The 27,003-nt window shown below is 41.6% G+C and overlaps 2 protein-coding genes across 9 annotated transcripts in view; one reads left to right on the top strand and one right to left on the bottom strand.

Moving 5' to 3' along the window:
- The window catches only part of LOC134360233 (hexosaminidase D-like), a 29,385-nt gene extending 27,008 nt beyond the window's left edge, over positions 1-2,377 (top strand). For 3 of the 7 annotated variants that reach the window (XM_063074323.1, XM_063074322.1, XM_063074324.1), the window contains exons 12-13: positions 1,089-1,178; positions 1,334-2,376. In XM_063074323.1, the coding sequence (XP_062930393.1) occupies positions 1,089-1,178; positions 1,334-1,508 (265 nt within the window). In that variant the 3' untranslated portion in view covers positions 1,509-2,376. Of the gene's footprint in view, positions 1-1,088; positions 1,179-1,315 lie in introns of all 7 variants that reach the window. The other 4 variants (XM_063074325.1, XM_063074330.1, XM_063074329.1 and 1 more) reach the window with 4 other exon arrangements.
- Positions 419-27,000, bottom strand: LOC134360237 (cytochrome b-245 chaperone 1 homolog). 2 transcript variants are annotated; one of them, XR_010021282.1, is made up of 8 exons: positions 26,855-27,000; positions 18,679-18,824; positions 18,168-18,209; positions 14,497-14,570; positions 12,880-12,976; positions 12,122-12,266; positions 9,489-11,275; positions 419-902 (listed from the first exon to the last, which is right to left on the bottom strand). XR_010021282.1 is itself a non-coding variant. In XM_063074335.1 (7 exons), the coding sequence occupies exons 2-7, from the start codon at positions 18,764-18,766 to the stop codon at positions 11,149-11,151; spliced, it is 573 nt and encodes a 190-aa protein (XP_062930405.1). In that variant the 5' UTR covers positions 18,767-18,824; positions 26,855-27,000; the 3' UTR covers positions 4,335-11,148. The 2 variants fall into 2 exon arrangements, 1 of the variants encoding a protein (XP_062930405.1); XM_063074335.1 differs by lacking the exon at positions 419-902 and having other exon boundaries at positions 4,335-11,275.
- Positions 27,001-27,003: the final 3 nt, after the last annotated feature.

The raw sequence follows: 27,003 nt of genomic DNA, 5'->3' as shown, positions 1-27,003 counted from the left end.
TATCATCAAATGATGGTTACTGCAGTCATTATACCCTAAAAATGAATTACTGAATGCTTTTTGATACTTTTAAGTCAAAACACATTTGGCTTCAACTGGATTTTTCCCCAAAATAAATGAATTGCTGTTTGATGTACAAAATTATACAGGTTATTAACTATACTTCTGGTAAATGTTAGCTCCTAAAATTCAAAGGTTCAAAGGTCAAATCTAATGTCAGAGAAATATATACAACCTGAAATGCTTTTTCTTCACAAACATCCACAAAAACAGGGAAGTGCCCCAAAGAATGAATGACAGTTAAACTGAGAACCCCAAAGTTCGCCCCAGCTCCCCCGTCCAGTGCATAAGTGGCAGCAAACAACAGTCCCCCCTTCCCCCCCCACCAGCAAAATGAAACATGCATCGGTACCATCACCGAGCCCAAGCCTGTGCTAAGCTGTAGCAAAGACATAGACCAAAGTTACCCCAAAAGCTTTGCAATTCATCCGAAATGTGACAAACCACAGGTTTTCTCCATGGCAAGGGAGAGAGAGGTGTCCCCCATTTTCACAGCGAGCAGGAGACATAACAGCAACCCACTGGTTTATGATCTTAAAAGTCCTTTACGTCGCTTTTTTTGAGCTCTGTATCCAAAGATCGAAGACACTGGGTCTTTAGGCCCAGGGCGAAAGATTTTCTGGCCTCCCCGACGACACACGAGTCTCTTGCTGTGACAGAAACCCTCGATCCGTCCGTCTCCAGAGCCCTGAGATTTTAGGCTTCTGAACATAATTGAGATTCTCAGGCCGAACCCTTGGCATGTTGAAAAGTGGCCAGTCGTGGAACCCCAGGAACGGGTCCCATTCCCACAAAGAACCAAAGCCTGCATGTAACTCCAGGTCAGGGTCTTCAAAAGAACCCTGAAAAGGGAAAAATAAAGGTATTAAAGGTAGAAATAGAGCTGTTTCCAAAGATGTAAGCAAAGGAGTCGCCGTTAGGTGCCATCATCCACCCTGAAAACTCATGCAGATATTGCAGGCATTTTATACGTTTTAAGACAAACCGGTCTTGTTTTAGCTATTTAGCAATTTTCCGTTTTTTATTAGATATATAAGAGGATGGTTCAGTAACTACCACAGAAAGAGAAAGTATGTCCACCCTGGTATCATTCAGAATTTTGAAGGAGAAGTTAGAAGGTATGATTTTATTTTGCTTATGTTTTTCTTTGTACAATGTAATAATGCATCTGGAAAGATAAACTATAGAAACAATTACTGATCTAAAATTAACCAGCTATCTAATAAAATAGAAACATTATTCTAAATAATAATAGATACTAAATGTTTTCTAGTGTCTATGCACTTTGGGAGGCAGCCATAAGTAAACTGCGTACAGCAATGGAAAGAATTTATTATCCAGATACTGTGGAAGAGTGGATAGAAGAACACGTTAACCCAGCTTTGACAAGGTTACAGTGCCTCGTGCACGATATGGATGAAGCTTTAGCATCAATTGACACCAAATAAAAAAAATTATGCCTGTCTTCAAAGACAGTCATTATATCAATTCGTTTAATTTGAATATGTTACTGCATTTGATGATTTACTGTCAAGGTTCATCCTATCATATAATAAGTTTTAAAAAATTCAAGGTATTGAGATCAATCGCATGTAATAGAATACGCACCGTCATTGCCTGTGTGCACACTACCTGTTTCATCTTCTGAGGTATCCAGGCATGGGCAATACCCATCAAATGTTGAGGAGGAGTAATGCATGAAATATAAAAGTATCAGTTATGTACAATGGTGAACAGTTCACTGTTCAATTTCTGAGAAAGTAGCCTCAATTTACAGTAAACTGTTTCTGTGTATATTGTTTCAATAGAGACGTACCTATAGTATGTCTCAGCCCTATTATCCTTCTCCGTTTTGAATAACAACCAAAGTCAAACAGTTTATTCTAAATGTTTCTGAGCCAAGCAGATTTGCTTACAATGGGATGTTGGCAAATTGAATTAATTTCTCAAAGATTTAAAAACTGTGAAATGCTGTAACAGGGACCAGGCTGGAGTATGTCTGTTTAAAAACAATTCTCAAAGTCAGAATCAATTGTTTTGTTATACTGTGGACATGCCTTTTTTTAATATATATTAGTAATTAAATCTGTGGTATGTTGACAAATCTTTGTCTTAATAAATTTCGACTTTGATAATTAAAACAAATGTTAAAATTTCTTGATGTGAACAATTAACTGTTAATAAATAGCTTTAATTCTAAATAGTTTTCCTTTATCTTCACCACATCCATGGTTATTGAAGTTCAAGTTCGTGTAGCTAAGTCATAACTGCAATCTGAAAGGTTATTATTATGATAAATTTACACAAGGCACACAACTGGCAAATGCTGAAAAGTAAGTTTTATTCAAACTTTTAATTACAAAGACATTTGTTATCTATCATTCTATCTGTCAAACAAATGGTGAATCCAACAAGAAGATGAGTACTGAGTATGTGAGGAGCTGCACTTGCCTGGGTTTATCGTCTTCTTGCATGGAATGGACTCGTAATTATTTTACATTAAGATTATAGGAGCAGAAGTCAGCCATTTGGCCCATTGTGTGCTCCGTCATTCAGTCATGTTTAATTTATTTTCTCTCTCAAACTCATTCTACTTCCTTCTCCCGTTAATCTCTGATGCCCTTACTAATCAAGAACATATCAACCTCTACATTAAATATACCCAGCAACTTGTCCTCCATAGCTGTCTGCGGCAATGAAATCCACAGATTCACCACCCTCTAGCTAAAGAAATTCCTCCTCATATCTATTCTAAAAGCACATCCTGCTATTCTGATGTTGTGCCCTCTGTTCATAAACTCGCTCACTCTGGGAAGTAGCCTCTCCACGTACATTCTATTTAGGCCTTTAAATATTGGACAGGTTTCGATGCAATTTCCCTCCCTCATTCTTCAAAACTCCAGCGAGTACAAGCCTAGAGCCATCTAACGCTCCTCATACATATGTTATCTCTTTCATTCCTGGGATCAATTCCTTCACTGTCTGTCAATAGTTTGTAGGTTCTTCCTGTGACTGCATGGGTTTCCTCTGGGTGCTCCATTTTCCTTCCGTATTCCAAGAATGTGCAGGCTAGTAGGTTAATTGATCAAATGGGTGTAATTGGGTGATGGGGACTTGTTGGCTAGGAATGGCCTACTACTGTACTGATTCTCCAAATAATAAAATAAAACCTTCAACAAGGTGCTGCACATAAGTCTTCTAAACAAGGTAAGTCTATGGTATTACAGCAAACGTATTAGCTAGACAGATTAACATACAAAATGCTGCTGGAGCTCAGCAGGTCAGAACACCCTTTCTTAGATATGGAGTCCTATACTGATCATAGTACTCCAAGGTGGTCTGACCAATGTATTATAAAGTCTCAGCATTATATCGTTTATGTTACAGTCCTCTTGGAATGAATGCTAACATTGCATTTGCTTTCAACACACATCAAAGTTGCTGGTGAACGCAGCAGGCCAGGCAGCATCTGTAGGAAGAGGTGCAGTCGACATTTCAGGCCGAGACCCTTCGTCAGGACGAAGGGTCTCGGCCTGAAACGTCGACTGCACCTCTTCCTACAGATGCTACCTGGCCTGCTGCGTTCACCAGCAACTTTGATGTGTGTTGCTTGAATTTCCAGCATCTGCAGAATTCCTGTTGATTGCATTTGCTTTCCTCACTACCAGCTCAACCTGCAAGTTAGCTTTAGGGAATCTTGCACTAGGACTGTCGAGTTCTTTTGCACTTCCAGTTTTTGAATTTATTCCGTTGGGGAAAAAAAAATAGTCCACATGTTGACTATACACTTCCCTGTATTCTATTTAATCTGCTGCTTCTTTGCCCATTCTCTTGGGCTTCTGCCAATCAACTAATTTTCTGTCCATGCTCATGAAGAGTCTCAGCCAAAAAAGTCAATTATTTATTCCTGACCTGCTGAGCTCCAGCAGCATTTTGTATGTTATTCTGTCTAGCTAATATATTTGCTGTAATACCATAGACTTGTTTAGAAGACTTATGTGCAGCACCTTGTTGAAGGTCTTTTTATTTTTGGAGAATTAGTACAGTAGTAGGCCATTTCTAGCCAACAAGTCCCCGCCACCCAATTACACCCATTTGACCAGTTAACCTACTAGCCTGCACATTCTTGGAATATGAAAGGAAAATCGAGCACCCAGAGGAAACCCATGCAGTCACAGGAAGAACATACAGACTATTGACAGACAGTGAAGGAATTGAACCCAGGTTACTTGCACTGGGATAGTGCTACGTAACATGTCGTGCCTTCAGAAAAGCCAAGTAATCGACTTACACTGACTCTCCTTTGTCTGTCCTGTCTGTTACTTCCTCAAAGAATTCCAACAGATTTGTCAGGCAAGATTTCCTCTTAAGGAAACCATAATTGACTTAGAGTGCCTCCAAGTACTCCAAAACCTCATCCTTAATAATGGACTCTTAACAACTTACCAACTACGGAAGCCAGGCTAACTGGCATTAAATTTACTGTCTCTTGCATTCCTCTATTTTTAAAGAGTGGATTGACATTTGTGATTTTTCCAGTCCTCTGGCTCCACTTCAGAATCTAGAGTTCCATGGAAGATCACTTACTAATACCTCTCTATAATCTCTTCAACTACCTCTGTCAAAACCCGTTCGGTCCAGGTGACTTTTCAACTTAAGACGTTTCAGCTTTCAAAGCACCTTCTCTTTAGTAATAGCAACTACACTCACTTATGCCCCTGACTTGAATTTCTGACATGCTGCTGGTGTCTTCCATAATGAAGACTGATGCAAAATACTTATTCTGTTCATCTGCTATTTCATTGTTTTCCCACAACTACCTATCCACCATCATTTTCCAGCTGTCCGTTGTCCACTCTTGCTTCTCTTTTAAAAAATCTTTTGGTATCCTCTTATATTATTGGCTAGCTTATGTTCATATTTCAGCTTTCCTCTCCTTTTGCTTTATTAGTTGCGTTTCGCTGGTTTTTAAAAGCTTTCCACTTTTCACTGTATTGTATGCCTTCCCTTTTGCTTTTGTGCTGTCTTGAGTTCAGTTGTCAGCCACAGTTACCTCACCTTCCCTTTTGAATACTGCTGCCTCTTTGATCCTGTGTGTTCCAAATTACTCCCAGAACCTCCAGCAATTGCTGTTCTACCACTAAACTTGCTAATGTCCCTTTCCAACAGTTTTGGCCAGCTTCTAACGTATTATGATCACTGTCTCCTAAGGGTTCTTTTATCTTAAGATCCCAATCAAATCTCATTCATTACACAAAACCCAATCTAGAATTTCCTTATCCCTGGTTAGTCTAAACACAAACTGCTCTAAAAAGCCATCTCTTAAGCATTCTACAAATTACTTCCCTTAGGATCCAGCACCATTTTGATTTTCCCAATCTACCTGCATATTGAAATCCCCCATGACCATAGCAACATTCCTTTTCTATCTCCTCTTGTTATTTGTATCCCATATCCTGTCTACTATTAAAAGGCCTCTATATGATTCCCTTTAAGGTATTTTTACCCTTGCAGTTTAACCTACAAGGATTCTACATCTTCAGCTCCTATGTCAATTCTTTCTAAGGATTTGATTTCATTTTTTCTGAACCAACAAAGCCACCTCACACGCTCTACACTAATGCCTATTCTTTTGATATGCTATGTTTTTTCTGGATGTTAAGCTCCTAGCTCATTGATGCCCACAACATCATACCTACAATTTTCTAACTCTGCTACTAGAACATAGAAATCTACAGCACATTACAGGGCTTTTGGCCCACAATGTTGTACCGACCATGTAACCTACTCTAGATACTGCCCAGTAGAAACCGCATAGCCCTCTTTTACTAAGCTCCATGTACCTATCTAAGAGTCTCTTAAAAGATCCTATTGTATCTGCCTCCACAACCATTGCCAGCAGTGCATTCCACACACCCACCACACTGTGGAAAATCTTAGCCCTGACATCCCCCCTATACCTACTTCCAAGTACCTCAAAACTAGGCCCCTTCATGTTAACCATTTCAGACCAAGGAAAAAGCCTCTGCCTATCCACACAATAAATACTTCTCATCATCTTATACACCTCTTATCAAGTCACCTCTCATCCTCCATTGCTCCAAGGAGAAAAGGTCAAGTTCAATCAACCTATTCTCAAAAGATATGCTCTGCAATCCAGGCATCATCCTTGTAAATTTCCTCTGCACTCTCTCTATAGTATCCACATCCTTCCTGTAGTGAGGTGATCAGAACTGAACACAGTACTCCAAGTGAGTTCTAACCAAGGTCTTGTACAGCTGTAGCATTACCTCATGGCTCTTGAACTCAATCTCATGGTTGATGAAGGTCAACACACCATATGCCTTCTTAACAACACTGTCAACCTGTGCAGCAGTTTTGAATGTCCTATGGACATAGACCCTAAGATTTCTCTCATCCTCCACCTTGCCAAGATTCTTACCCATTAATATTCTCTCAAAGTTTGACCTATCAAAATGAACCACTTCACACTTATCTGGGTTGAACTCCATATGCCACTTCTCAGCCCAGCTCTGCATCCTATCAATGTCCTGCTGTAACCTCTGACAACCCTCCAGACTATTCACAACAGCTCCCAACTTCTGTGTCATCAGTAAACTTACTAACTCAACCTTCTACTTCCTTATCCAGGTCATTTCCACTATCGCACCTGATTGGTCCGATACTCTCACAGCTCATCCTTTTGCTCTTCACATACTTGTAGAAAGTCTTGGGGTTTTCCTTAATCCTGCTTGTCGAGGTCTTCTCATGGCCCCTTCTAGCTCTCCTAATTTCATTCTTAAGGTCCTTCCTGGCAACCTTGTAATTTTCTAGAACTCTATCAGTATCTAGTGAAAACACCCAGGTTTCCTCGGCTGCGTAGGTCTAGGGAAGACAACCTCCAATCCCGCCAAGCTTGTAAGATTGAGGCACGCTGCCTCCCCAAGCCCCGGTTTGTGTGGATGCTGTGTAATTCGCTCCCCTATTACAAATTAGTGCCATAAAATAACAGAGAATACACTGCATACGATTAAAGGAATTATATTTATGAATCTTAACTGAAGGGTTAGTAAAGAATAACAAAAAGAAAGAGCCCATTCTAATTAAACAGATGTGCACAAGTTGGAAGCTCATCTTGAACTTCCATATCACTCACGCACTGGGGTCGTCAGTCAACATGATCGCCCACAGCACTTTCCATACATCACTCACAATCCATCTCGGACGAACGGGTCTCCCGACGAACAAAAGCCCAAGACCAACCTTAGTGTCCCTCACCAGAGAAACCTCCCCTTAATTTCACCATCCTAATTGGAACACACACATTTCTCTCCATCTCTCATCTTCAACCATAACCTGAGCAATCTAAAAACAAGTTTCTCTTACAGAACTGCCAAATACATACAGCACAAATGAAATGCATACAGCCTAACAGTAAAAGTATGAACCAGGGCATTACACTAGTTTCTTGAATCTTTTGTAAACTTGCTTTTCTTCTTAGATTTTCCACACTGTTTGTGCACCATGGTTCTTTTACCCTACCATCCTTTCCCTGCCTCAATGGAACATACCTATGCAGAACGCCATACAAATGTTCCCTGAATTTCCCTGAGAATATCTGCTCCCAAGTTCCTACCTAATAGCATTATATTTCCCCCTACCCCAATTAAATGTTTTCCCAAATCTGCTCCTATCCTTCTTCAGCACTATGGTAAAGGAGATAGAGTTGTGATCACTACCTCCAAAACGCTCTCCCACTGAGAGACCTGACACCTGACCAGGTTCATTTCCCAATACCAGAACAAGTACAGCCTCCCCTTTAGTTGGCTTATCTACATATTGCATCAGGAAACTTTCCTGAATACTCATAACAAACTCCACTTCATCTATACCCCTTGCTCTAAGGAGATGCCAGTCAGTATTAGGCAAGTTAAAATCTCCCACCACAACAACCCTATTGTTATTGCACTATTCCTGCCCTCTGCCCTCCTTTCTGCTCCTCAATGTCCCTGTTACTATTGGGGAGGGTCTATAAAAAAAAACACCCAGTAAGAGTTATTGTCCCCTTCCTGTTCCAGACTTCCACCCACACTGACAGTAAATAATCCCTCCATGACTACCTCCCTTTCTGCAACCGTGACACTATCCTTGGTTAGCAATGCCACACACCCATCTCTTGCCTCCCTCCTTGTCCTTTTTGAAACACCTAAAGCCTGGCACACTCAGCAGCCATTCCTGCCCCTGAGACATCCAAGTCTCTGTAATGGCCAGAATGTCACATTCCACGATCTGAATTCATCCGCCTTGTTGATGATACTCCTTGCATTAAAATAGACACATCTCAAACCATCAGGCTGAGTGCATCTTTGCTCCATCATCTGCCTGTCGTTCCTCACAAACTCCCTACAAGCTGTCTCTACTTGTGCGCCAACGGCCCCTTCCTCTGCCTCTTTACTTTGGTTCCCTGTAAATCTAGTTTAAACCCTCCCCAGTAGCATTAGCAAACCTCCCCACCAGGATATTGGTCCCCGTTGGATTCAAGTGCAACCCACTCTTTCTGTATAGGGGTCACACCTGTCCCAAAAGAGGTTCCAATGATCCAAAAATCTGAATTCTTGCCCCCTGCTCCAATCCTGCAGTCACGCGTTTATCCGCCACCTCATACTATTCCTATACTCACTGTCGTGTGGCAGAAGCAGCAATCACGAGATTACTACCCTCGAGGTCCTGCTTCTCAACTCACTTCCAAACTCCCTGCATTCTACTTTCAGGACCTCCTCTCTTTTTCTATCTACGTCATTTGTACCAGTATGTACCACGATCTCTGGCTGCTCACCCTCCCATTTCAGGATATTGTGAACACGCTCAGAAACATCATGATCCCTGGCACCTGGGAGGCAAGTTACCATCCGTGTTCCTTGTTCACCTATCTGTCCCCCTAACTATAGAGTCCCCTATTACTGCTGCCACTCTCTTTGGTTCCCTACCCTTTTGAGTCACAGAGGCCAGACTCAGTGCCAAAGGCACGGCCACTGTTGCTTCCCTCAAGTAATCCCCCCCCCCCCACAGTACTCAAGATGGAGTACTTATTGTTAAGCGGGACGGTCACGGGGTGCTCTCTTCTACCTGACACTCTCCCTTCCTTCTCCTGATAGTGACCTACTTATCAGTGTGACTACCTGCTTGTAGCTCCTATTGATCACCTCCACACTTTCCCTGATAAGTTGAAGGTCATCGAGCTGCAGCTCCAGTTCCCTCACCGGTCTCTAAGGAGCTGCAGCTCGATACACCTGGCACTGATGTGGCCCATCAGGGAGGCTGGAAGTCTCACGGATATCCCACATCTGACCCCAGAGCAGAAAACTGGCCTTATAGTCGTACCCACTAATCTTAAGTTAGAGAAAAAAAGAGAAATGAAAATAACTTACCTCACCTAGGCCAGTCCTTGCCAAAGTCCAGATGAGTCAAAGCCCAACAACTCTGACTCGTGCTGCTCCAATGATCACTTCCTCGAACACCGCTCTGCTGGGCAGCGTCTCCCTTTTTTCCTGGAATCTTCTTAGCAGCCTTGCGCATTGACGAACTACTGCGTCTGCGCACTTCTCCTAATCAAATCTCCCACTGAAAGAAACTCCTCGCGTTTTAAATCTCAGCTGCCTTGCACAATGACGAGCTACTGCGTCTGTACACTTCTTCCAATCTAATCAACTACCTTATTTTGATCTACTAGATCATCTACCCTATTTTGTATCTTTTGTTTATTCAAGTTAACACATTGAGTCCTGAATTCACCACCCTTCCCTTCAATTTCCGCTCCGTGTTGTCTGAAGTTAAATTCTGAACCCTTTCTAAACTTTTTGTCTTATTCTTTATTTTGGGAACTTCAGCAACCTCTCCCGCACTCACCTTCCCTTTTACTTAATCCAAGATTTTGCAATCCATTTCTTTAAATATTCAATAAATATTTCTAAACATTTATCCTTTCACAATGATTTTTATTTAAAAATAGTGAACACAAATTATTCAGAATTGTACAAGCAATTACTGCAGATGCAGGAAATCCGAAATACCATTATTAAGCTGAAATATTCTTTTCATAGATGATAACTTGACCTATTAAGTAGTAGCTCCAATAATAGCTGGACAAAAATGTAAACCCAAAATAAAATGGGGCTGTCAGAACAGGGAGTTCATGCAAAATCTATTTAGCCATTCTAAATAATTTCAAGTTACAACACAAACTACTCGGTGTCTAAACTATTCTAATTCCTCATTATGTTGCTATATCCAAAATTGATGCTTTTGCAACACATTGTATAAACAATCTTTCATAGGGAACCCCAGAAAGAAGTTTTAAGTGGCTGTAGGCAGAATATTTACATATTACCTCTCCTTTTGATGCAGGAGACCATTCAGCCTATCAGGGCTATGCTGACAATTTCAATAATCCCATCAAATCCATTCTACCACTTATTTCACTGCAAACTATTTTCTCTCTCTCTCATGCCCAGCAGCTCCATTCTCTTCCCATCTACCTAAACTGAGGGTAATTTACAATAACTAGTTAATGACCCAATAAGCACATTTTTAGCATGTGTAAGGAAACTGGAGCACCCATGGGCAACCCAAGTTACCACAGGGAGAACAAGCAGCATTCACATGGACAGCACCAAAGTTCAGGATTGAACATGGGTTTCTGGAGCTATGAGGCAAGAGCAGTATTTTCACAATGTACCACTTCTTTTGAACTGGAATAGTCAAACTAAATACAAAATTAATTTCTCTATTCCAATTTTCCTAGATGGATATTATTTTTGGCAGTTTGCACAATCTATTGTACACTTATTTAAAGCAACTCACTGTCTTAGCAAGCATTCAACGATGGAATGTGAAAAGTATAGTTTATTGCACTGGGGAAGAAGTTTGCCTCATTGTTAAGTGTTGAGCACTGATTGATCACAATACTTTCATAAGTGGTGTGTTTATAGATGATCTTTTAATGTTCCACAACATTGTCAGACGCTAAAAGCCATTGGTTTACTTTAGTTGTGTTCGAAATGTCCGTGAACCGCTTTCTGCCATTAATCATCAGTTTGTTTCATTGTCACTGCCAGTACTTTCACTGCTGTCTGCAGGCAATTCTGCTTTCTCATCAAAGGCAGGTTTGTTAAGATTCAGAAAGTTGATTATAAGTTCCGCTATGGCCCTCACATCACTGTGGAAAGAGGAGAAAGACGACAAATTAGAAATGCAAACTTCGGGAAAAGCATTTTGGTGCAACAAGTGGATAGGATGTTTACGTGGAAGGTATAAAGTCAATACTATCCTTTAAAACTGAACTGGGTAAGCATATGATGGGAAATTGTCTGGAATACAGACTGACAGGAAATAATTGGGACTAAATGGATTGTCCTTCAAAATCACTGGTACAGATTTTATTTGTCTTCAAGGCTGTACTTTACAGTGGTTTCTGCATTCATCTCACAAGAAAACACAATTTATGAATTCTAATTTACTTTCGCTTATCAACAGTGGCTGTAGAAGGCGCTTCACAACATTGCTATGTTATCATATGTTAATTTGCTGGTTCCTACTTGTTTTGTCCTTCACGGTAAATGTAAAAATAATATTTTTTTTCTGTATTACATTCTTGTGCTTTGCTCACTATTTGATCTGAGAACAAGCATGATTTCCTCCTAGACATCTGGGATCCTATGTTCAGTTTGAAGATTCAAAACAACAACTTTCTAAAACTACCTTCTCTCCTAAATTTTCCCTCTCATCTGTTTCTCAGCTGGTATTTCAACAGCTGCACAATTGTGTGGATAATCATGAATCCAGACTATCCGTTTGGTGTAAGGCCATCAGTTGCACTGCAGGAGATGCTGATATAGAAAATATGAAAAATAATTTAATTAGCAGGAACTTATACAAGTAATAATTCAGCACAAATGTGTGAAACCTCAATATAAACACTTTTGCTAGTTCTCCAACATAAAGTTAATATAACTTAGATTAATACATTTCACAATCCAATTGACTCAATAAACAAAGAGTTTACCTTTGATTACCCAGCACTGCACTTTGGGTAAGTGGATGTGAAAACCCAGCTGAAAATCTCAGTACAACAACATAACCTTTGCCCAAATAGCGTATTCTCTCCTCCTCCACAGTCACGTTATGAATATGCTGAATCTGCGTCACAACTATAAACAGACTGCTGTGAGTCAGTAGCATAAGCAAAACTAGCATAAAAATTATAGCACACGGTGATGCCACTCAATGCTCCTTGAACATGGTAAAGAGGAACTGGCCCACGTTATTGCATTAAGGTGAAATCTACAGAAGAAGCCACATGCATTGTTTCTGCCCTGTTGCAAAGGCTGACATTAAGATGCCGGTCTTTCCATGAAGGGCCCAAGCTTTGTTTCAGCCTTTTCCCTGGCTCAATATTTTAGACAGATTTTAAAATATTAATTAATTAATTGAGATACAGGGCAGGGTGGGCCCTTCCAGTCCTTTCAGCTACACCGCCCATCAACACCCAATTTAACAGTATCCTCACACAAAATCCTTAGAGACCACAGCGGGAACTGAACCTGCGTCACTGATAGGGTAAAGCGATGCACTAACTGCGCTACCATGCTGCCCTCTGGCAACCTACATGAACTAAAAATAAATCATTCCTGTTCTGTACGAAATGAGTAGTTATTTCTTCACCACTTCAATATACTTTAAGATTTCTGTCATCACGTTCAAAGAATTTTTCATTGAGGCCAAAAAGCTATTTGATGGAAGAGATAATAATTAGCACCTCACCTTGTTCCTGGCTGTTAGACCACATGGTCAGTATCCTCGTATAAAGGTTAAAATTCTTAAGAATTGCAGTTCCTTTAATCTTGTCAAACAGAACTTCCTGAAAAGCAGAAGAGGTATCAGCATTAAACAAATAGAAAAACACAAAAGTCCTGCATTCTTACTTCTTGCCAGTTATCATTATATTCAAACTACATACAAAGTTTTTATTCATTAAGTATAAAAGGTGATGCTCAGCAGACAGCAGATGGTGCACACATTCACAACTGCAAATGTAGAGCTTTCCCCATTTAAATTTTTGTCACTTGCCAAAATTCAGATAATAATTCAAAAGTTCTCAATTCAATTGTTGAATATGAACTTGGCACACAATCTGGGCCGTCATCTTTCCACAGCTACCATCAGACAGAAAGTACAGGAGTCTTATATCACCTGGTTCAACAACAGCTACTCCCCTTCATCCTTTTGGTTCTTGAATCAACCAGCAAAACACTAATTACTGCAGTTTAGCACCGCACTGATCTCCCTCCTAGCATTTAGCCCTACAAGCATGACAAGTGCTATAAGTGCCCCTAAACCCCTCTCTCACCACTATTCAGGACCTTAAACAGCCCTTCCAAGTGAGGCAACAGTTCACTTGTGAGTCCGTTGGTGTCATCTATCGTATCCAGTGCAGCCTGCTTTACATCAGTGAGACCCATTACAGACCGGGTGACCATTTTGCCAAGAACTTTCACTCTGTCCGCTGTAAGAAGCAGGATTTTCTCATGGTTACCCGTTTCAATTCAACTTCCCATTCTGACATGTCTGTTCATGACCTCCTTTACTGCCATGATGAGGCCAAACTCAGCCTGGGGGAGCAACAACTCGTACTCTGTCTGGGCAGCCTTCAACTTGATGGGACGAACATTAATTTCTTTAATTTCTAGCAACTTCTTCCCTCTACCACCTTAATAGTCTGGCTTCTACCTCCTTCTTTTCCAATCCCTATGAAAGCCTTGTCCTGAAACATCGACGGTTATTCCCCTCTATATTTGTTACCTAACTTGCATGTGTTGAACTATGAACACCTTGACCATTCTACACTAAAATTTACTTTTTTAGTTTGACAGTGTTTCTTGTAAAAAATTTGTATAACTTATGTTTTACCTGTGAACGCTATTTATATGATGCAATTTCCCTGTGATGTTGCTTCAAATCAGTTTTTCATTGCATCTGTGTGTCCATGTACAATAAACTCAACTTTTCTGATTATAACTTGAGATTAGTTGGCAAGTATTTGCATAGGGATGTGAATTCAAAGATATCTAAAGAACAGAAACCACAAGCACGAATGACATGTGGAGTGAAATTGGTGAAATTTATTCTTCCATTTTACTGCTATTAACTGTGGCCAAGGTTCAATTGAACCCGCCAATGCGGTGGTTTCTGAGGGAGCAATCTAAAACTTAGAGGGAAAGATCCAAGTGCAATGAACACCCTTGATAAACACCAAATACTCAGTCACATTAATTGCTTCATTTCACAAGTAGTATTAAAGTAATGCATAACCATGAATTATCTTTACAGAAACACCACAAATACTGAAGACAAACCTTACATAGACAAGTACTTTCCTACCTCCCAGTCTTCCAAGTTTTGTATGGCTACAAAAATGCACCCTGCGACATAGAATAACTTCCATGCCCAATTATCTGCAAAAAGAAATAAATACATTTATTTGATCTTGTCTTCACAGTAGTAAATACATAGCCTGAACACAGCATCATTTAATGCAATTTCAAATTATCTTGGAGTCCAGCAGAACACAAATTGCAAGATATTTTCTTAAGCAACACGCACAATATTCTGGAGGAACTCAGCAGGTCAGGCAGCATCTGCGAATTCTCCTTAAGGGATGCCTAGCCTGAAGAAGTTTAAATCTTCTTCCATAGATGCTGCCTGACCTGCTCAGTTCCTCCAGCACTTTGTGTGTGTTGCTTTCGATTTCCAGTATCTGCAGATTTTTTTCAAGTTTAAGATATTTTCTTAATTGGTAATTGGCTTATTATAGTCACATTTACAGTGAAAAACTTCCTTTTGCATGTCATCTGCACAGACCATTTCACAAGATCAGTATATCGACGTATTAACACAGCATCACACAAGTGATGCCAACAGGCTCAATAAACTGATTAGAAAGACTGGCTGTGTTATAGGAGTCAAACTGGATACATTGGAGGCTGTGGTAGAACAAAGGACCTGGAGAAAATCCTGGCAATTATGGAAAATGTTTCTCACCCTCTTTATGCCACCTTGGCTGAACAGAGAAACACTTTTAATAATAGACTAAGACAACCGTGCTGCTCCAAAGAGCTCTATATAATGTCATTTGCTCTATAATGAATCAGCCTATAGCCAGGGAAGTGGTGACCCCCTCCTGTTAAGTCTGTTCGAAATAAATTATTTTCTATCTTACTTCTCTAATATTTGTATATCTGTGCACTTGTAATGCTACCATGACACTGTAATTTTCTTTGGGATCTATCTTTCTATTAGAAGGGAAAGCAATAACAGAATGCAGAATAGAATGTTATAGTTACAGAGAAAGTGCAGTGTAGGTGTACCATAAGGTGAAAGGTTCATGAAATGTCAGGTGAAAACACAATGCAGTTCACTTCAAATCAATTTTTTGAATATTTTAACTGGGCAGGTTTAATTTGTAACTTTCTATTAACAGTCTTAAATCCAGTCCAAACATTTGTCCATCCAATCCTTTTTCCTGCATTCACAGTGGCAAGAGTTGAAAACTGATCCAAGATCATAAACTTTAAGTGCATATACTTTCAGCTTCCTTCTGTGCAGCTACAAACTTGTATTATTTGCTATCAAGTGACCCAACAGCATCATACGTTCTTAGAAGTTTTTAGAACATAATGAAACCTTTCTAAACTGAAGCTGGAGTGCAAACATTAAGTACTGAATGTTAAGCTATTTGTGTGACACAAAGGTATCCGAATACAGCAGCAGAAAGTGTCATCTTCAATGTCAAGTTTAAAAGAGAATAAAAATCAGTTCTACAAAACATAAGCAACTTACTCCAAAAGATTTGGCAGTGAAAATGAAAAAAAACTGCATTTGTTTAGTAATTTACATTTAAGTTCAGATGATTTCCATTCAATAATATTTTACAGTGCTACATTTTATATTCAGCATGTTTGTCTGGAACAGAAACTAATGCATAGTAACTAAGTTTATCCTAAGTCTAGGTTATCCACCCATTTCTTGTTAATAATTAGATAACTCAATCCTGCCAGTGATTACCAAGGCAAGGGAAGAACAAGGTTCAAATCTGCACTTTCCCAGTAGTAGTCAATTTATTTATCAACAGACAAAATTTTGATGTCACACTCTTCACAAACACCTTATCGCCTGCTTTTGCCATCACAACAACCTGATAATTTCAGAATAGAGGTAAGTTGTGATTTTCCTTGGTTAATATTTAGCCATAGGTGTCAAAATGGTTTGTTATGACGCGTCTAGTGTGGTAGTCAGTAGTGTCATCTTTCAAATATCTGGGGAGCATTCTCTCTGAGGATAGCGGCATTGACAACGACATCCAGAGCCACATTAAACAGGCATCAGCTGCCTTTGGGAGACTTTGGCGCAGAGTGTTTCAGAACAGGAGCCTTCGTCCCTCCACAAAGGTCGCGGTATACCAGGCGGCCTGTGTCACCACCCTCCTTTATAGCTGTGAAGCTTGGGTAACCTACAGCCGTCACATCAAGTCCTTGGAGCGCTTCCACATAAGCTGCCTCCAGCGCATCCTGGGAATTACCTGGCATGAGCAGGTGCCTCACACTGAAATACTTGTAAAGACCAACTACAAGAGTATTGAAGCCATGATCACCCAGCGTTAGTTGCAGTGGCTGGGGCACGTGATAAGGATGCCCCCATGTCGGCTACCCTGCAGAGTGTTATACGGCCAGCTACATCATGGTCGATGCTCAGCTGGAAGGCCAAAGAAGCGCTATAATGATCAGATGAAGGATGCTTTAAGGAAGTGCAAGATCAGACCCGAGGACCTGGTGGAGGTTGCTGCTGGCCGTACCACTTGGCAACAGCCGTGTAGGGGCGGAGTTCGTATTCTGGAGATGGAAAGAACAACCAGAAGACAGGAGAAATGCAGCCATGGTTGCCACCATATACATGTCCCACCTGCAATAGAGCTTATGGGTCCAGGATAGGACTGTATTGACATCAAAGATCTCACCGTTAAAGGAGTGGACGTCGTCATCGGATTTCGATGGACAATCGAAGTGTAGTGGGTAGTGCTTGTCACTCTCATTTTCAATTTCCACCTCTGGCTAACAGTCTTGCGAAAAGGAGAGCTGAATCTGCAAGTCTCCCCCTGTCAGTACATACCACCTCCAACAGAAAGCCTCATGTCTTGCCTCCTCCTTAGACACATTGAAACTGAACACCTTTCGGACTCAGGCTGAACTACAGAGGACGGGGAGGAGATCTGGCCCCTACACATGTAGCACGTAGGCCCTCCGGTGTGTGCACACGTCCTGGTGCTCGTGAACCAGATCCCCAGCTATGGGCAAGTAGCTCCACTGCCTTGTGGGCAGCCTCGGGAGAGACCAAGGCCACAGGAATAAACCCAGACAGGAACTCTGGAGTGGAGCCCCTAAGGTGGCTGGATGCAATTGAACACCCTTCTGGCAGCTCCTGCAGACAAGCTGGTGCCAAACGTATTGCTTCATGAGCATTCCTTTTGACTACACTCACGAGGACATGAAGGGGATCTTGATGACTGGGCATCTCAGGATCTCCACATTTCCCACCCAGGCTTGTGATGCTGATGATCATCACTCATTGTCCTTCGAGACAGACCGATGGCAACTAACTATCTATTGACCACTTGGGCACAATAAACATCAGAAAATTAGACAAGTCGGACTACATGCATAAAGGGAGCTGCTTCTATTTGAATTAGTGGATTTACATCCAATAACATCATAAAATCCTACAATATTCATTTTCACATTTTACTTCATTCATTTAATCTGCAGTTTTATCATCACCAAAAGGCCTCTACAGAAAATAATATTGATTGTTATCATGTAATCCATTCCTGCTTCATCTTTCCAAGCATAATGTTTGTCAATTATTTCTGTTAACTGCAGTTTCTATTATGTCCCAGGTTCCCTTTAATTTGATATGATTGCAAATGCCTACTTGTTTTCAAATCTGTAAAGAACTGTAAATATGTTGCAGATATAAGATTAGATCATGATTTTTCTCACCTGTACTGTAGTAGGCAGCAGCTAAACCAATAGAACCAATTCCTGCAGAAGAGAGAGGAAAAACATTTCACTGATAACTATTCTCTTAATCATAAAATTTCTGGTGAAATCTTTTTCCTGCTGATACTAACTGATCCACAAACTTATATTGCTGAAGACCAAAGTAATTAATTGTTGAATAAAGTCCTCAAAACACCCCATTCTATTAATTTTTTTATGTGTAGGACTTGCTCTGCTGCACTTATTCTGTGGAAGCAACAAAACTATATGAAACCATTTTTAAAATCTTCTTTTAAAAATTAATCTCATGGAATCCTTAGTATTCATCTAAAATTACAGATGAGGCACATTAGATTCTAGTCTGAAAGCATCATTCAAAAGATAGTATTCAGTAAGATGGCACTGCTGTTGTATAACACTGGCATACTTTTGTGGAATTTGAACCTACATTCTAATTATTTAGAAGTGAGACTGCTACCATTAGAAAGCGATTTAATTACCATGCACTTACCAACTAACACAGACCATGATCTAATACCAGGAGACCTCGTAAGGTGCAGGATTGAATCTGTTTTCTTCTCCACAGTCATGTATGCCATCTTAATAAGCAACAATACTCAGTGTGTGGAATATAAATTGGCAATGCTTTCAACGGACCTGTAATGAACCACAAAATGACAGTGTAATACACACTTGAAAATAAGATGCAGCAAAGGCATTGCCAAAGATGTTAAATGCTCCACTGATAGCAAATGTCTCTTTTGTAGCTATTATAAGGTAATCCAATATGTACTGGATTTGGAGAAGTGGTACGTGGTTCCAGTAAACTAGTGTTGATGATACAGCTAATGTATCTGAGACTATTTTGCTGTTGAGGAAGATGTCCTTGTTAATAAGTCCAGGTTTAACCAACATTACTCAATGCTTTTAACTCTTTGCCCACAACTTTTTAATACATTATGTTATGGATATCATTGATATTGTAAAGGGGAGTGATTCACTTTCTTTTGAATGCTAATTGAACATGCTATTATGCAAGATAAATAAGGTAGGCTGCATTTATCAAGAAATCAAGTTATGATATTGTTGCACTGTTGTAACTATATGTTATAATTATGTGGTTTTGTTAGTTTTTTTTCAGTCTTTGTCTGTCCTGTGTTTTGTGATATCACACCGGAGGAAATATTGTATCATTTCTTAATGCATGCATTACTAAATGACAATAAAAAAGGACTGCATGTCTTCATAATCTAATCTAAAAAATTGCATTGATAACTTGAGAGATTTATACCAAAAAACACAATTCAGATTTTGCTGTCATAAGTTACCCCTCTAAATATTAGAACAGATTCACAGGTTCAAAAGCTGTATAACCAACAGTTAATGTAACTATCAAGTCATCTTACATTTAATTTGAAAAACTATTTCTATAGCTCTTCACAGAAGTGAAACCAGAAAGGCATTATCACAGATGCACTCAGTGGGGACATAACGGAGGGCTCATCTGTGAGTCTATGTGGGTGAAAATGCAAAAATAAGAAAGGTACTACCATTCTGATGGTATTATACTACCAACTTTCCACCCCCCACCCTAACACACACACTCAGGAACCATGACCCTGGAACTAGGGAGAGTCAATTGGGGACAGCTGTGTCATGCAAGTCCACATCTAACAAGTGGAGGACGTTTAAAGCCAAACTGCACCAAGTATGAAACAAGTATATTCCAACAAGAAGGATAGCAAGGTAAGAGAACCTTGGACATTGAGAGAGGTGGTGAATTTAGATAAGGAGAAAAAGGAAGTGCATATAAAGTTCAGGAAGCTGTAATCAAACTGAACTCGAGGATTGTAAAGAAGCTATTAAAGAACTCATATTAGGGAATTAGGAAAGTCAGGAGGACCCATGAAATGTCCTTGACAAGTAGGATCAAAGAGAATCCCAAGGAATTCTATACATATATCAAGAGCAAGAAGATAATTAGGGAGCATAAAGACAACTCACGAATGAAGGAGGGAATGTGTGCTCGGAGGTGGAGGATGTGGGTGAAGTTCTAATTGAGTGCTTTGCATCAGGATTTACCAAGGGAAAGGACATTAAGTATCAGGAGATCAGTGTGGAAAATGCTAATTTGCTGGGGCATTTCAAGATAAAAAAGATAGTTTTGAGCCTCTAGAGGAATACTAAAGTGGCTAAGCCCCAAGGCCTGATGGGCTATACCCAAGGTTATTGAGAGTGGCAACAGATGAGATTGCTGGGGCCTCAACAAGATCTTTGTGTCCCCTCTAGCCACAGGTGAGTCCTGGAGGACAAGCAATTAGTTAATGGTATCCATTATTCATGAAGGGATAATTCTGGAAACTATAGACTGGTGAGTCTCATGTCAGTTACTAGAGAGGATTCTTAGAAATAAGATTTATGAGCATTAGGCAAATGATAGTCTAATTAGGGACTTTGTGCAGATTTTAGTAAGGCATTGAATTATCTACTAGATTAAGTGTATTGGATCCATGGTGAATTGGCTGTTTGGATTCAGAATTAGTTACCTATAGAAAACAGAGGGCAGTACTCAATGGGACTTTCTTTCAGCTGGAGGTTTGTGACTAGTGGTGTTCCACCAGGACCCATACTCAGACCTCTGCTGTTATTTTGTCATTCACTTTCATTCTCCGTTCCCAGGTTCATGGGCATTCTGTGAACTCTTTCTACTCTTCATACTCTCTAAAACACTTCATGATTATAAATACTGCTACAGATCCTCTTGGAGTCACAGCTGTTTCACTTAGAACTACAACAGTTCCTTCAGTCTACCTATAACATTAAACTCATTTATTTCTAGAATCATTTCAGAAAATCTCTTCTGAACCCTTTCTAAAGCCTTTGGATCTTTTCTGAAGTGTGGCACCCGAGACTGGATACAATATTCCAGTTGTGGCCAAACCAGAGTTGTAAGGATCGTTATGACTTCCTTTATCTTGTACTCCATCCATGGGGCCTGTATACTTCATTTTTTTCTTATTCTACCTCACCACTTCTTAAACAAACTATCACCTACATCTCCAGACTTCTCATATATATCTTAATTACTTCAATATTACTTTATTGTCACCAAACAATTGATACGAGAGCATACAATCATCACAGCGGTATTTGATTCTGTGCTTTGTGCTCCCTGGAGTACAAATCGATAGTAAATATTAAAAATTTAAATTATAAATCATAAAGAGAAAATAGAAAAGGGAAAGTAAGGTAGTGCAAAAAAACCGAGATGCAGCTCCGGATATTTGGAGGGTACGGCCCAGATCCGGGTCAGGATCCGTTCAGCAGTCTTATCACAGTTGGAAAGAAGCTGTTCCCAAATCTGGCCACATGAGTCTTCAAGTTCCTGAGCCTTCTCCCGGAGGGAAGAGGGACGAAAAGTGTGTTGGCTGGGTGCATCCTGTCCTTTCTAATTGTGCTTTCTAATTTAATTCCGAACCATTAAGCAAACTTCTACTCACACTGCTATTGCCCATTTTATTCCATGGACCTCAATCTTGTTGAAAAGCCTATTGCATGACACTTGCTAAAAAACCTTTTGGAACCCTGTACCAAATAAAACTCCAATAATTCAGCATCCAATTGTGTGGAAATCCAGCTGGTCCAGCTTTGGGTTCAGTTTCTAGTCCAGATCATGAGAGTGAGGTCCAGAATGCAAGCAGGATGTGCAGTCGGAGCCAGCCATGCAGATCGCGGGTAGGGTAGGGTCCAGACTGTGGGCGGGGTGTGCACTGAGCCCTGGGGTTGGAACCCAGGATACCAGGGGTCAGAAACATGGGTCAGTTTCCAAAGCTAAGGACCAAAGTGATTTCCTCATAAGTGCTTGCCTGTTAATTTTGAATTTACTGGCTTAGAACATACATAATACACCAAACAACACAGCACAGAAAAGGCCCTTTGGCCCACAAAATTGTGTTGAACTACTTAGACTAATGACACCTAAAGCTTTGCTGTAAAATTACTGTGTAACCAATAAACTTAGTGAAATTAAAATAATTTGGGTTGCTAATAGATGTTACAGATATAATCAGGAAAATCTGCTTATCCGTCATTACCAGAGTGCCAGATTGCTGGGGTATTACTGTAGCTAGCCACTGCATTTTCCTCATAAGTGCTCATTTACAAACATGTATTCATAGGATTATGCAACGATGACCATCATTCCTTATGGTCCTGTAGTTGTAAACAGGCAGTACAGCTGCAGTATTTTAGTTCCACTGACCCAGGTCCAATCCTGACTCTTGGTGCTGTCGATGTGGAGTTTGCACACCCTCCCTATGCGAATGCCACCTGGTTACTCCAGTCTCTGTGCACATCACAAAGATGTGCAGTTAATTGGCCACTGTAACTTAGTGTATAAGTGAGTGGTGGAATATGGCAGCAGATGATTGAAGGGTGGAGCAGACTCGATGGGCCGAATGGCCTACTTCTGCTCCTATATCTTATGGATCGGAATACAGGGAAAATAAAATGGGATTAGTGTAAGTGGCTGGCATAGACTCAGTGGGCTGAAGGGCCAGTTTCAATGCTGTATTTCTCTCCGACTTTAATCTCATGCAATTCTCCATTTTCCAACAGTCCTCGCTGTTTTCCATTTTTTAGGTAACTAGGCTTTACAATTTATTATCTAAGCCATCAGTCTTTCCTTTGACGGCCTCTTAAACAAGTATCTTTTCAACAATATTTCCATAGGCCTGCTGTTCCTTCCATTTACTCACATGTAAAGTGCATCCAGATCATTTATAATGTTACTGTACAAGTGCTACGCATGGACAAAGCTGTGGTATTTCACTGTAGTACTCTTTAAAGGAAATTATTCCAGAACGTTATCATCATTATGTGCCATGTCGTATGGCGTAGGCAGTCGTGGTCGATCCGTGGCCACAAGTGTTCCTAGCAATATTTTCTGCAGAAGTGGTTTGCCATTGCCTTCTTTTGGACAGTGTCTTTACAAGACGAGTGACTATCAATATGCTTCAGAGGTTGTCTGCCCCGCGTCAGTCGTTGCACAGCCAGGACCCGTGATATACACCAGTGGATAGCACCACCCACCACCTGCTCCCCTGGCTTCATGTGACCTTGATCGGGAGGGCTAAGCAGGTGCTACACCTTGCACAAGGGTGACCTGCAGGCTAGCGGAGGGAAGAAGCATCTTACACCTCCTTTGGTGGGGACGCATCGCCACCATGCCGCCCTTATTCTAGATCAATACATCTGGTCAGGTCACTCATCTGAGTGCTACTGGTACCATGTGACCCAGTACTACCTGTCGCAGAGTCAGGTGGTCGGAGACTAAACCAGCTCCCCCACCAGGCTTGCCTGGTAAGGAGGGTGGCTAGACACCCTGCAGGACAAAAAACAAGACCTATCAAAGGGTGGATGAACCCTCTCGTAGGGTCTACCGCCATCTAGCAAACATGTGCCGTGAAGTGCGGAAAGGGCATCCCTTGCATCGAAGCTTGGTCTGGACATTCACTGCAACAGAGCTTCCCCCAGCCGTCTTGGACCCCACCATGCCGCTGGATCCAGGAGGGGATGTTGAGAGGGTGGGTCTGGACCTGTGCAACCCCCTACTCAGCTAAAATCCACTCTCGCACACGCTGTTCCTTTCTGAGGAGTGGGGTACCACCGCACTAACTGACTGAAAGGAACCATCAACACAAAATACTCTGCAGATGCTGGGGTCAAACCAACACTCACAACAAGCTGGAGGAACTCAGCAGGTCGGGCATCATCCGTGGAAACGATCAGTCAATGTTTCGGGCCGGAACCCTTCGTCGGGACTGAAAAGGGAAGGGGCAGAGGCCCTATAAAGAAGGTGGGGGATGGTGGGAAGGAGAAGGCTGGTAGGTTTCAGGTGAAAAACCAGTATGGGGAAAGATAAAGGGGTGGGGGGAGGGGAAGCAGGGAGGTGATAGGCAGGAAAGGTGAAGAAGGAATAGGGGAAAACACAATGGGTAGAAGGCCTCAAAGCCCTCCGCTACTTTCTGGACAATAGACCTCACCGGTTTCCCACCACCACTACCCTCCTCCAGTTGGCGGCACTGGAACTCACACTTAATAACTTCTCTTTTGGCTCTTCCCACTTTCTTCAGACCAAGGGTGTAGCTATGGGCACTCGCATGGGCCCCAGCTATGCCTGCCTCTTCGTTGGTTATGTGGAACAGTCTGTGCTGCAAACCTATTCTGGTACTACTGCCCAATTTTTCCTTCGCTACATTGACCACTACATTGGTGCTGCTTCCTGCACCCACGCTGAGCTCATCATTTTCATCGCCTTTACTCCAAACTTCCACCCAGCCCTCAAATTCACTTGGTCTATCTTGGACACTTCTCTCCCCTTTCTCGATCTCTCGGTCTCCAGACTGTCCACTGACATCTTCTACAAGCCCACTGACTCTCATAACTACCTCAACTCTACCTCTTCCCACCCCGCCACATGCAAAAATGCCATTCCCTATTCCCGTTCCTCCATCGCCACCACATCTGCTCCCAGGATGAGGCTTTCCGTTCCAGGACATCTCAAATGTCCTCTTTCCTTAAGGATCATGTTTTCCCTTCTGCCATCATCAATGATGCCCTCACCCACATCTCCTCCAGTTCCTGCACTTCAGCTCTCACCCCATCCTCCCACCACCATAACAGGGACAGAGTTCCCCTGGTCCTCACCTACCACCCCACCAGCCTTTGGATCCAGCACATTATCCTCTGCAACTTCCGCCACCTTCAACAGGACCCCACCACTAAGCACATCTTTCCCTCTCCACCCCCTCCACTTTCCACAGGGATTGGTCCCTCCGCGACTCCCTGATCCACACGTCCCTCCCCACGGATCTCCCACCTGGCACTTATCCCTGTAAGCGTAAGTGCTACACCTGTCCCTACACCTCCTCTCTTGCCACCATTCAGGGCCCCAAACAGTCTTTCCAGGTGAGGCAACACCTCACTTGTGAGTCTGTTGGGGTCATCTATTGCATCCGGTGCTCCCGGTGCGGCCTCCTCTACATCGGTGAAACCCGACGCAGATTGGGGGACTGCTTCGTCAAGCACCTCCGCTCCGTCCGCCAAAACAGACATGATCTCCCGGTTGCCACCCACTTCAACTCTGCTTCACATTCCCATTCGGATATGTCCATACATGGCCTCCTCTACTGCCATGATGAGGCTAAACTCAGGTTGGAGGAGCAACACCTAATATACCAACCGGGTAGTCTCCAGCCCCTTGGTATGAACATTGAATTCTCCAAATTCCAGTAATTCCCTCCCCCTCCCCTCCCCTATCCCTATGTCACTCTGCCCCCTCCCCCAGCTGCCTATCACCTCCCTCATGGTTCCACCTCCTTCTACTACCCATTGTGTTTTCCCCTATTCCTTCTTCACCTTTCCTGCCTTTCCCCTCCCCCACCCCCTTTTCTTTCCCCTTACTGGTTTTTCACCTGGAACCTACCAGCCTTCTCCTTCCCCCCTCCACCTTCTTTACAGGGCCTCCGCCCCCTCCCTCTTCAGTCCCAACGAAGGGTTCCGGCCCGAAATGTTGACTGATAGTTTCCACGGATGCTGCCCGACCTGCTGAGGAACCATCATCATCCTATGGGATGGATAGCCAGACAGAGAGAGATCAATGCGCCTATAAATTCCCCATGGACCATTAGTCTATCCTTTAATGCATCAAAGCAGCACCTCATGGTCCACCTCTTTGTATCTCCAGTCTTTCATCTGAGTATTTCAATCTTAGAAGTCACTTCCAATCGCGTTGTATTTACATCTAATGAAATTTAATATTTTATGCTGAATTTCATGCAGTCATTTCAACTTAATTCCTAATTCTTGTTTGGTGTATATTATACATCAATTTTTAATGCTTTGTGGCCATCCTCCTTGTATTGTGGCCCCAAAGAGTGTTGGTAACTTCCAGTAATCTGCCGCTGATGGTCCTTTAATGAGTGTATGAGGGAAACACAAAGGATGAGATATGGGGTGGGGCAGCAATATCGGTGAACAATTAAATCAGTAAAATCTAAGCGTTCGCTGCTCCCCCACAGCACGGAACGTCTTCAGAGTTTAATAAACGTACCCTCTGGGAGACAGGTTCTGATAACAGGTGTTCCAACTGAAACGTTCACTCAATCTCATTCCACAGAAACTGCCTGATCTTCTGAGTGCTTCCAGTTTTTCTGGGTTTTTTTTAATGCCTAATCTGACCCCATCATGACAATTCCGTTGTTAAAGATAACACGCTTAGAATATTCGCAATTATAGTTTTTCTTTCCTGGTTTGTTGAGACGGAAGGGTGTTGGGCAAGGGATTCCAAAAGGGGCGTTTTTGCGGTATAACTTACTGTTGGGGGAAAATCAGAACTACTTGAGATTTAGACGCAACACTTAATAGCAAAGCACTTAATTAGATATCTTAAACATGCAAGCGTTGAAGAAAAATCAGTACAGTTTAAAAACACATTTTAGAATAAGAAAGTAGCAAATATCTTGATTGAAATTTGCTGTGTAGCGCATCTATTAAATGGCATGTTATCAGTTTCAGAAACTTCCAGTTAGAAAACACATCTAAAGCAACAACGACCGGCATTATAACTATGAAATTGTACCCTTGCCTTTGAAAATATTTCTGGTTTTAGAGGAATAAAGTCATACCATCAGATCTGCAGCTCTTCCTCGTGAGCCTCACCAGGAAGGCGAGCAAGTTTCAGAATGATTTCTTCCTCTTCTCGCTTGAAGATCTCCGCTCTCTCATTGGTTTGGGTTAGGACCCGCCTCCGGAAGCCTGCTACCCAATGAGAAGG

This window comes from Mobula hypostoma, chromosome 22 (genome assembly GCF_963921235.1).
Source record: "Mobula hypostoma chromosome 22, sMobHyp1.1, whole genome shotgun sequence".
Lineage (NCBI taxonomy): Eukaryota > Metazoa > Chordata > Chondrichthyes > Myliobatiformes > Myliobatidae > Mobula > Mobula hypostoma.
The sequence above is the reverse complement of the archived record's forward strand: the minus strand, read 5'-3'. Positions and strand labels throughout refer to the sequence as shown.